Source organism: Rhinoderma darwinii, chromosome 4, assembly GCF_050947455.1.
Source record: "Rhinoderma darwinii isolate aRhiDar2 chromosome 4, aRhiDar2.hap1, whole genome shotgun sequence".
NCBI classification, from domain to species: Eukaryota; Metazoa; Chordata; class Amphibia; order Anura; family Rhinodermatidae; genus Rhinoderma; species Rhinoderma darwinii.
Window position 1 is genome coordinate 211,737,406 of NC_134690.1, and position 12,006 is coordinate 211,749,411.

At 42.2% G+C, this 12,006-nt stretch overlaps 1 protein-coding gene across 4 annotated transcripts in view; it reads left to right on the plus strand.

The window, feature by feature from the left end:
• CASP8AP2 (caspase 8 associated protein 2) overlaps positions 1 to 12,006 on the plus strand; it is an 86,059-nt gene that overhangs the window by 25,632 nt on the left and 48,421 nt on the right. For all 4 annotated transcript variants that reach the window (XM_075862159.1, XM_075862162.1, XM_075862160.1 and 1 more), the window contains 3 exons: positions 5,426 to 5,494; positions 5,647 to 5,747; positions 6,531 to 6,605. In XM_075862159.1, the coding sequence (XP_075718274.1) occupies positions 5,426 to 5,494; positions 5,647 to 5,747; positions 6,531 to 6,605 (245 nt within the window). The remainder of the gene's footprint in view (positions 1 to 5,425; positions 5,495 to 5,646; positions 5,748 to 6,530; positions 6,606 to 12,006) is intronic.

The window sequence follows — 12,006 nt, forward strand, 5'->3', positions numbered from 1 at the left end:
ATAACCATATCCTCGATAGACGACTCTAAAAGGCGCCGAGTCAGCGATTCACTAACCTCTATTTCATAAAAATTTTGCTTTTAAGATCACAGCTTTCCTGTCCTTCGCTGCAGATCCAAATACCTGTCCAACCCAGAACTTCTCCATGTATCGAAATTCCTGATCTGTGAGGTGTCTCCTCTAGGAGAACAACGTCCGGTTTGAATTTCTGCAGGTACCTTAATATGTTCGTTTTTGCAGGGATCGCAAACCTTTAATAACATTCCAAGTTATAACCTTCATATGATTGAGCTGTAAATCGAGTTACGTTGCCAAGATGCCATGGCGGTACCGAGGGTTTGGATCTGCCTGTTCTGAAGAACCATGCTACAAACCTATAAAACTAAAAGAATACATAGAAACAAGATGACATGAATAGTACGCCTTCGGGGTAAATCCACTGAGGATTGAACCCGACTGGCGTCATAGACTCCACTTTTTTCTGTCATGTAAGTTTTCCTCCACTGAATTCCCCATCTCCACCCAACAAACAATAGCGAGTGCTGCCAACACTCTGTTGCAAAACAAGCTTCGCTCTTTGACTCCTATGTAAGCTAGCGTAACTGTAACCAAGAGTCCTGATGTGACATACCTAAGGGAAGCAAGATGGCCTCCGAGCAATTTACCTGGGACACAAAGTCGAACATATAAGACAAAAATGCAAAATGACCGTCCCAGTAAAGCTCGCCTTGTATAAGTCAGCTGATCCCACTAATTACCAGTTTACCAGTCCTAGACCATAATGGGCACGGCATCAAGTCTGTCCCTCATGGTCCATTCCGAGAGAGGGTTCTAGAGCGCTCCCTCGGACGTCTTCGCCTTTTTGGGGTGTCCAGTTTTCCGGGCGACCCCCTGCTGCCTGACCTCCTGCGTACGTTGGTCTGCAGTCGGGACCGCACAGTGTCGGAGTTATTGTCTCGACATGGGCTTTAACCTCTGAGAGACAGGAGTCCATAACAGTGATTTTAAACAATTTTTTTGGGTGGTTTTTGTTTTTAAGGCGTCCATCAGGCGGTAAAAACTAGATATTCAGTTTATTCTACAGGTTGATACCATTACGACAATACCAAAAGATTTGTTTTGTGTTTTACCGCTTTGCTTAAAAAAATGTTTTGTGTTGCCATATTCTGGGAGCCATAACTTTTTTTTATTTTTCCATCAATTTAGAGGTGTGAGGACTTATTTTGCAGAGCAAGCTGTAGTTTTCACCGATACCATTTTGGGGTACATACGTCTTTTTGATCACTTTTTTTTTCTTTTTTATTCCTTTTATTTTTTGGAGAGCGAAGGTGACCAAAAAACAGCAATTTGCAAGTTTTATATATTTTTTTTTACGTCGTTTACCGAGCAGGTTAAATAATGCTATGTTGTAATAGTTCGGACTTTTATGGACTCGTCGATACCAGTTATGTTAAAAAAAATTATTATTTTTTTTAACATTGCATAAGGGGAAAAGTGGTGTTTTTTAAACTTTTAATTGTATTTTTTTGGAACATTATAAAAATCGAACTATTAACTCTTTTTAAAAAATGTTTTTAGTCCCGCTATGGGACATGAAGCAGCAATCGTTGGATCGCTTGCATCATATACTGCAATACTAATGTATTGCAGTATATCGTAGTTCTGAGAGTCTCCTTTGAAGCCATTCTGGTGGCAGGGCTTCAAAGGAGTACAAAGATGGCAGACCTGGGGGCATTTATTAGGCCACCAGGCTGCCATAACAACTGTAAACGGCCAATCGAGCCACGTGGGGGGGGGGGGGCAATGCATTGTCTGAAGGGGCCTCCCTCTGATTGTAACAATTTAAATGCCGCAGTCGCGATTGACCGTAGTTTTTATTATGTTAAACGGGCGAAATCAAAGTGATCTTTGATTCCAACCGTTGCAGTGAGCCCGCTCCATACTTCCCCTTAACGTCTGCCGCATATCGGTACGTTTTTGGAGTTTTTATTTTTGTTGTGCTTAGTCTTTAGTGAAGTGTAAAAACAACACTAAATACAAAGTAACGTCTGGACTGAAGAGGAAAAAAAAAACAGCCAAACGATGTGTATGAATTAAGCCCTAGTTGATATATTGAGGTATTTTTTGGACTATAAGGCGCACCCAGGTTTTAGAAAATAAGAAAAAAATTCATATTTTACTAGTTATAAAAAATCTATTGGTTAAAAATTTGTTTTTTTTTTTTTTTTCCGGTTTCACCACATTCTGAGAGCCTTAAAGAGGCTCTGTCACCAGATTTTGCAACCCCTATCTGCTATTGCAGCAGATAGGCGCTGCAATGTAGATTACAGTAACGTTTTTATTTTTAAAAAACGAGCATTTTTGGCCAAGTTATGACCATTTTTGTAGTTATGCAAATGAGGCTTGCAAAAGTCCAAGTGGGTGTGTTTAAAAGTAAAAGTCCAAGTGGGTGTGTATTATGTGCGTACATCGGGGCGTTTTTAATACTTTCACTAGCTGGGCATTCTGATGAGAAGTAACATCCTCTTCTCTTCAGAACGCCCAGCTTGTGACAGTGCAGATCTGTGACGTCACTCACAGGTCCTGCATCGTGACGGCCACATCGGCACCAGAGGCTACAGTTGATTCTGCAGCAGCATCAGCGTTTGCAGGTAAGTCGATCTTACCTGCAAACGCTGATGCTGCTGCAGAATCAACTGTAGCCTCTGCTGCCGATGTGGCCGTCACGATGCAGGACCTGTGAGTGACGTCACAGATCTGCACTGTCACAAGCTGGGCGTTCTGAAGAGAAGAGGATGTTACTTCTCTTCACAGCGCCCAGCTAGTAAAAGTATTAAAAACGCCCCGATGTACGCACCTAATACACGCCCACTTGGACTTTTACTTTTAAACACACCCACTTGGACTTTTGCAAGCCTCATTTGCATAATTACAAAAATGGTCATAACTTGGCCAAAAATGCTCGTTTTTTAAAAATAAAAACGTTACTGTAATCTACATTGCAGCGCCTATCTGCTGCAATAGCAGATAGGGGTTGCAAAATCTGGTGACAGAGCCTCTTTAACTTTTATATTTTTTTCATCGTTTGAGCGGTGTGAGGGCTTTATTTTTTTGCGGGACGAGCTGTAGTTTTTTATCAGCATCATTTTTTGGTACATACAATATTTTTTTTATCTCCTTCTTTTCTTTTTTGTCCTATGGTGACTAGGGATGTCACGATACCAGAATTTCGACTTTGATACCGATACTGTGTCCAGTATTGCGATTTCGATACCAAAACAATACGTTTGCCAACAACAATAATAATAAAAAAAAAGTTCTTACGTTTTCTGATGTGAGGCACGAGGTATTATGAATTTTGAACCTCCACGTGCCTCAAATTAATAGTAATTAACCCCATCATGTTCCTCAGTCATAATGGACAACATTGGGTTAATGTGTGAGGTACATAATGGAGTTAATTACTATTAATGTGAGGCACATGGAGGTTCAAGATTCATAACACCTTGCGCCTCACATTAAGAAGTGAAAGAAAGCAGTTTTTATTTAATTTTATAACAGCGTAAACATGAATGATGCTACAAATGTGTTATTACGGTCGCGATGATACCGAATGTGTGTATTTTAGGTATCGAGACTTATGTTAATGTTTAATTGTGTGTGTTTTTTTTTTTTGTTTTTTTTAATTTAACATTACTTTAGTTTTTTTTTAACTTTATTATTTTAAACTTTAATGTACTGGTATATATCTATATGCCAGTACATTAGCCTGTGTACAGATAGTACACAGGCAGTTGTTAGGGCATACCGAAGTATGCTCTAACAGGTAATATGGTCAGACCAACCATGGGTTCCTTCAATGGACCCTGGGCTGTCTGTCCATATATGGTGTGGCGCTCGATCGTGTCAAGGGGCATCCCGTTTTCTCATTTTCCCCTGAATTCTGCAGTCAGCTTTGATCGCAGCATTCAGGGGAATAACGGTGAAGATGAGGTTTCTCTGATCCCTGCCGTTACAGCGGGACTGTGGCTGTGTTACAGCCATTGCCCCGCTCCTGGCAGTAAGTGCGCGCGCGGTCAGCATGCGGAGATGCGGACGGCGCTGCACTTATGAGTGGCGGTTCAGGCACTGAAGAGAGAACGTGAGTGTTTTGTAGTGTGCCCGCCATGTTCCGTCTTCCGTGCCGCCGCTCATTCGTACAGCGCCGGCCGCATCTCATCATCCTGACGGCACACACTTGTCAGGACTCGGGAGCGGGGCAATGGCTGTATGACACAGCCGCAGCCCCGCTCTCATACATTCATGTGTTCCTATACTTGGTATCGAAATACATGAAATAACGGTATCGAACCGTTTGGGGATGCAAAGTATCGAAACAGTATCGAAGTTTCGATGCAACGTGCATCCCTAATGGTGACTAAAAACAAAGATTTTGGGGTTTTAATTTATTTTATTGTTTTCTTATTTTTTTTTACGCCATTCACCATGCGAGTCAAATAATGCTATATTGTAATAGTTTCGAAGTTCTATGGATGCAGCGATAGCAATTATTTTTTTAAATTTAATTTTTTTATATTGTGCTTGGGGAAAAATAGGAAAAGGGTTTGTTTTTTTTTTTTGTTTTTTTACACATTTTATTATTTCCCCTAGGGGACTTGAACCTGCGATCATTAAATAGCTGGTACAATGTAATGCATTTGTTGAGTTATGGAAGCAGCGTAACTCGCTGAGTTACGCTGTTTCCGTAACTCCCATAGTAATAAATGCCTGTTACAGAAGCAGCGTAGCTCAGCGAGTTACGCTGTTTTCATAGCTACCGAGTTCCGGAAACCGCGTAGCTCGCTGTGCTACGCTGTTTCCGTAACTCCCATTCACTTCTATGGGAGTTCCGGAAACAGCGTAGCTCAGCGAGCACTCGGCTATTAACCGTAACTCCCGACCACCTAACCAGGAAGAGGCCGGTAGACAGCGGAGCCCGCTAAGATAGAACAGGGTTTACGGGGCCCCGTTCTAGTGATAGGTGCGGGTCCCAGTGTTGGGACCCACATCTATCTGCCATTTATGACATCCCGTGGATAAATGCCTCGGTTGCTATTGACTGCGGCATTTAACTAGTTAAATGTCCAGGGACAGGGCCACATCATCCCCTCCCCGCTCCATGATGTGTCGGCACATCATGTGTCGTGAATGGGTTAAGAAGCGGTCAGGGGGCCTGGTACTGCCAGATCCTTTGTCTGCCTACTAGAAGACGCAACGACTTTTTAGCAAGATTTTTTCTTGCTAAAAACTGCGTCTTATAGTCCGAAAAATACGGTATTTATTTTTTATTTATGTGGTACGTCTTGACGTGCTATAAGCAAATACTAGTCGTTTTTTTTTGTTTCTTCTTCTTTGGCACTTATGGAAATGTAATTCTATATTACAGCTTCTCCTGCAAAAAGTGACACAAGTTCAGTTGATATATATGATGGATTGGACATGGTAACTTTAACAGGTAATCTTTCTATTTTACTGCCTTTTTTAGTTTGTTTTTTTTTGTTGCATGGCACATGCTTAGGTCATAATTCCACAATATAGCTACCGATGTTACCCTATATTTATAGATTACACACCACATAAAAATGGATAAATGTGTTCTTCTTTCAGAGCAAGCAGCTGAAAAAAGCAGTCCTTCAAGAAACTGCTTGGACCTCTATGAGGAACTTCTAACAGAGGAGGGAACTGCTAAAGAAGCTTCATTCAATGATGTATGAATTAGTTCTTGTTACGTTAAACATGTCAATCCATTTATATTCGTGCCAGATCCGTACTATATAATTGCACTTAAATGACATTGTAAACCTACATAAAATAATAAATGCTCCCTGCTCTTCTAATTGTCTGAGGTGTCGCAGTGCCTTGAAGTGTGACTACAATTTCAAGTCAATATATGCATCTTGGTGCTGCCTAAAATAGGGAATTTTAAAATAAAAAGGCTGACTGCTATATGTACATGATTCTGTATTTTTTCTGCGATCAGTCGATTTAGGCCCCACATGGAGTGAATAGTCAGCAAGCACTATAGTTCTTTTTGACCTGTTAATCAATAAGCAGCAATAAAGGAGTTCATGCTGATGCTAACTGCAAGTATTGGAACAACCACTGGTTACTTCCCTCTCAACGTCCTACATAGATATCTAGGTAGTAGGGAAGGGGATGGGGCGTCTCTGCTTACATCTTAACCCCTGCATTATGTGATCATACGTATCATGTAAGGCTGTGGTTCTCTTTATTGCATTAATTTGTTTAATTTATTTACAGAATAATACATTTCTACATTGCCTCGGTCTAAAAAAAAATAGTATAGTGCACAGATTAGTCTATAGAAAAGCATCCATGGGCTAACTGAACTAAAAATGCCATCAGAATCTAACTGAATGCTTCTATGTAACTAAACACAGACTTTTTTTTCTATTTTATTTCTGTTTTTGCATCTGTCCTGCCTCGACATGCCCATGTGTTACATCTTGTAATCTCCTTTTATTTAACAGCTAAGTGGTCAATATGAGAAGTGCCAGAGACAAATGAAACAATTGATTACAAAGCTGAAGGAAATGCAGTCTATGGTAAAGTAATATTACTAGATATTTTAAATCTTTTTAATCTAATATTTGATTTTTAATTAAATGTTTAAAAGGAACATATGCCTAAACATGCTGTCTATTATCTAGCCATATTTTACTTGTCTCAACATGGCAACCCCTTTTCTGAAGAAAGCTGCTATCAACTGATTGCTGTGGGTACGACTCCTGAAATCCCGCTAAGCATTTGATACTGCCAGTGGCAGGTTATACACAAAATATGCAGGAGGAATTAAAAAGTGCATTCAAATGATTAGTGCCACCATGTAATTCATGTCCAGGCCAAGTCCCCAAAAGCAGGAGCTGCTCGGGTTAAGAGTAAGGGACCCCCTCTAGGATATTAATTTGCCCTAATAGGGTATATGTACCAGGGTTGTAGTCCTAAGACAACTTATTTTCATGTATACAATGCTCTGTTGACATCTGTGTCGTAACAGATGCTCCACGCAGTGCCGGATCTGTAAAAACACTGATACCTGCGGCACAATGACTGATCTAGATGAAGCCTCCAACGCAGATGTAAACCGCCTAAGAAATGAAAGCCATTTGGGGCTACACTAACACCTCTCCCCGAACTTCTTCATCCCACGCCACTCCAGTATGTAAGGTCCAATGTTTGCGGCATTTGACAGCTCAATTTGCATTAGAATATGTATTTGCAGTAGCTGGCTGTTTTTCCCTCTACACCTCCACGACAGCACCACCAGGAGGGATTCCCCACCTCCAACGGAAAGGAAACAACCTCCTTGCCCACTCCAGTTGTTTCCTGTCCCTTGGGACACAGGAAGCAGGATCCGAACGGAGCTCCGTGGGATCAATCGTTTTTCTACATCAACCGCTCCGGTCTTGTCTCTTCCCCTGGACGAACGAGCGGTGTTTCAGCAGGGAGGATAGGGGCAGTGAACTGGGCTCAGAGCGGCACATGCCTCCTCTCCAGCTCCTTGGCATAAGTCCTGCAGAGCGGGCAGACCCGGTCTTCCGGACCAATCTCCAACAGGTAACGGAGGTCAGTGCTAGGAAATCCCACTACTGCACATGGGGCCGGCGTCTCCAGCATCCGGAAGTGCTTCGCACGCATGCGTGAGTCTTAACCAACTTCTTAAAAGTACAGCATTGACATTTAAAAAAAAAAATCGCGTCAAAATCTCTTTAAAAACCAGTACTTCTGGTTTGATCTGGGTAGTAGTTTTGAGTTATTTCAGGGCTGCTACTTGCTGAATTCTTTGAGTTCAAATCCTGTGCTGACCCATCTAAAGCCCCTAGCTTGGTAAGAAGGTGGTTATATTTTTATATAACCCCTCTCCCTCTGAAAGTCTCAAAATATTTGCCTGAAAAGACTTATATATGTTTGTATTTTAGGGAGATAAAGATAATTCAAAAGATCCTTTGCAAAAAATCTCTTCCTACCACACACAAAGCGCTATGCTAGAAATGTTTGGAGAAAGTTGTGAGTGAGGAGTCCCGTCACTTCTACAAAATATCAGAAGTATGATACGAGAAGGGGTGGATTCAGCTCTGTCTCAAAGCTGCCCACCATCTCCCATGCCCTCCATTATCTAGATCCATCCCGCAGGAAATTTTGGACTCTGATATCCATCAGGAAGAGGGGGAACTAGATTGACTATTCATCAGATGATAATAGTGGAAGACCTTTATTTTTGGCAGAGGACACTGATCAGCTCCTCAAAGCAATCAGGGCCTTGATCAAGGAGCCCATGTCTGTACAGGATCAGATGTTTGAGGGACTGGATTCTAGAAGGAGACGAGTTTTCCCAGTCCACAAGAATATCAAGAAGTTGATTAAAAGAGTATACAGACCCTGAGAAAAGGCGATCTATTCCCAGGAACTTCAAGCGTTAATACCTATTTGTAGATGAAGATTTGGAGAAATGGGATAAAACCCCAAAAATTAATGCCTTGGTAGCGAGAATTTCAAAACTCACTTCCCTGCCATTTAAGGACATGGGATTATTAAAGGACCCTATGGATAAGAATTCAGAGTGTTTTCTTAAAGAACATGGGAGGCCAGTACAGCAGCTCTTAACCCCTTCCTGCAATTTCACGTACAGTTACGTCATGGGAGATGGCCTTTTCGCGCATCTCCATGTAACTGTACGTGATGGAGATGAAGCTGGCTCAGGAGCTGAGCCAGCGACATCACCGCCGGGTGACAGCTGTATGTTACAGCTGGCACCCTGAGGTATCGGCCAGGACCGGAGCTAGCCTCCGATCCGACCGATTAACCCCTCACATGCTGCGTTCAATAGAGATCGCAGCATGTGAGGAGTTTATAGCCATCGGCACCCCAGCAACGTGATCGCTGGGTTGCCGGTGGCTGCAAAGGCGATCGGAGCCGGCGTCATCAGCAGTGGGGGTCCGCTGTATGTTACAGCGGACACCCCGATCTATCGCCAGGAACCGGAGCTAGCTCCGATTCCTGGCATTAACCCCTTCAATGCAGCGATTCAATGCAATCGCTGCATCAAAGTGGTTTGTATGCAATCGGCAGCCTTGCCATGCGATGGCAAGGCTGGCGACTGCTACTATGGCAACAGGATGCCTAACAATGGCTTCCTATCTGCCATTACGTTAGCCGATTAGGCCACGCCCGGAGGCGGAGCCTGATTGGCTTGCTGTCAGTGAACAACTGACAGTTCTAATACATTGCACTACATAGGTAGTACAATGTATTAGAACATCAAACAAATAGGTGGACCTTCAAGTCCCCTAGTGGGACTAAAGAAAAGTATAAAAAAAAAGTGTAAAAAAAAGTTAAAATAAAAGTTTCAAATAATAACACAAAACACAATCGCCCTTTTTCCCTTATCAAGTCATTTATTATTGAAAAAAATAATAAAGCCATACATATTTTGTATCGCTGCGACCGTAACGACCTGAACTATAAAAATATTATGTTACTTATCCCGCGCAATGAACGCCGTAAAAAAAATTGCTTAAAAATACTGACATAATTGCTATTTTTTGGTCACTTTGTCTTCCAAAAATTGAAATAAAAAGTGATCAAAAAGTCACATGTACCTAAAAATGGTACCTATAAAAACTAACTCGTCTCGCTAAAAACAAGCCCTCATACAGCTCCGTCGACGAAAAATTTAAAACCGTTATGGCTCTCACAACTTGGCGACAGAAAAAAATCCATTCTCTTTATTTTATTGTGCAAAAAGTTGTAAAACATAAAAAGTGCTATAAATTAGGTATCACCGGAATCGGACTGACCCGCAGAATAAAGATAACATCTAATTTATAACGCATGGTGAACACTGTATAAAAAGAACTCAAAAAATATGCCAGAATTGCTGTTTTTTGGTCACCTTGCCTCCCAAAAAAAAAAGGATAAGTGATCAAAAAGTCGCATGTACCCCAAAATGGTACCAATAAAAACTACAGCTCGTCACACAAAAAAAACCAGCCCTCATACCACTACGTCTATGAAAAAATAAAATTAGTCAAGGCACCAATAAGCCAGGAAATAAAAATATGCAGTTGTGCCGGCCCGAGGGGAACATTTCTTCTGTTTCAAGTGGCGATTTATCAAGGCCCCTAAAATTAGGGAACCAGGAAGGGGAGGGCCAAACATATCTGCTGGAAGTGAGGGTGCCCGTATTTTACCAGGACAACACTTCCCAGCAAAATTCCCCAAACTTCAAAGGTGCCGAGTGTGGACCAAAAGGGGAATAAGTAAAGACCATTTATTAGTGCGACACCGGCCTGTGCAGAAAGGATTGTGTCACAGCGTAACACACATCTATGGATTATTATTTTTTTTAATTTTTTTACCCCATTATTATACCACCTGACTATGCCCCTTATATACTCCGCCCGCCTTACATGTACCCCCACATTATAAACGGAAACACCAGTAAGACTCAATACAAGACTACTACAAGCAAAATCCACGCTCCAAAAGCCAAATGGCGCTACCTCCCTTCTGAACGATACAGTGTGCCCAAACAGCAGTTTACTTCCACATATATGGCATCGCCATACCCGGGAGAACCCTTTTAACAATTTTTGGGTTTTGTGTCTCCAGTGGCACAAGCTGGGCGCCACATATTGGCATATCTATTGAAAAACCATTTTCACGCTGCAAGATCGAGTGCACACCAATTTCTGCCAATCACCTGTGGGGTTAATATGCTCACTACACCCCTAGGTGAATACCGTGAGGGGTGTAGTTTCCAAAATGGGGTCACTTCTGGGGGGATCCACTGGTTTTTTTTTTTAAACTCGTTTTATTAAAAGTAACTGTCAGTCAAACCATCACATACATCAGGAGAACATTATACATTCAATAGTACATATATCAGAAGAATCAATATATACAAAGGGATTACTCGCAGGTATCCATCATAATAACCCGTGGTTCGCAGACCACACATACCAAATACAGGATTCTCAAGTCAATCCAACCCGACTTTTATTACGTTACATCATGAGAATAGGAATACTCCCACATTTCAATATTCTACCACAACGCCCCAATCCTCTTGTACATCATACACTGAAGCACCTGGATGTGTCATCCTCCAGATTCTTTTACCCTCTCCCACCCCCAGCTAATGCCAGAGCAGCTGTTAGCCCTTGGACTGTACAGTGAGTGAGATTCGATGAGCACCAACCATTCCAGATCAGATCAAATTTAGCTGGTTTTCCCCGGTGTTTATACGCTATTTTCTCAAATGGGAGCATGTCATTGACCATTTTACGCCATTGCGCTACTGTCGGGGTCCTCTCCGCCATCCATCTCATGGCCACCGCCTTTCTTGCCATAAATAGTGTTTCTCTGAGAAAGATCCTCTCATATATTGACCATTGCTCCTCATTTAGCAGTCCCAGTAAACACACCTCCGGCCTGCAAGTTATCGTCCTCCCCATCACTGCCGTTAATAATGCAACCACCTCCTCCCAAAAGCTAAGAATCCGATGACAACCCCACATTCGGTGTATAAAGTCTGCCCGCATCTCTCCACACCTATGACATTGTGAGGACTCCATTCTTCCCATGCGATGTAGCTTTACGGGTGTTAAATAACATTGGTGGATGATGAACAGTTGCACTAGTTTATTATTTGCAGCTGGTGAAACCAGCAGATGGGAGCCCTGCGCCTCCCTCCATTCCTCCGCTGTGAGTTGTGGAATTAAAGCACGCCACCTATCCTCCGCCGCCAGGGGCTCCATTCGCATTTTAGCCTCCATTAGAAAATAATTAATTTGGGAAACAACACCCCTTGTAAAAGGCGTGTTCAACCTCCCCACCAAGTCACAGCTAGAGTATGTCACGGAGTTCAATGGGAATTGTGCTAATAGAGCATGATGAAGCTGTATGCAATATAATTCCTCCCCTGGCGGTATATTAAATGCTGCC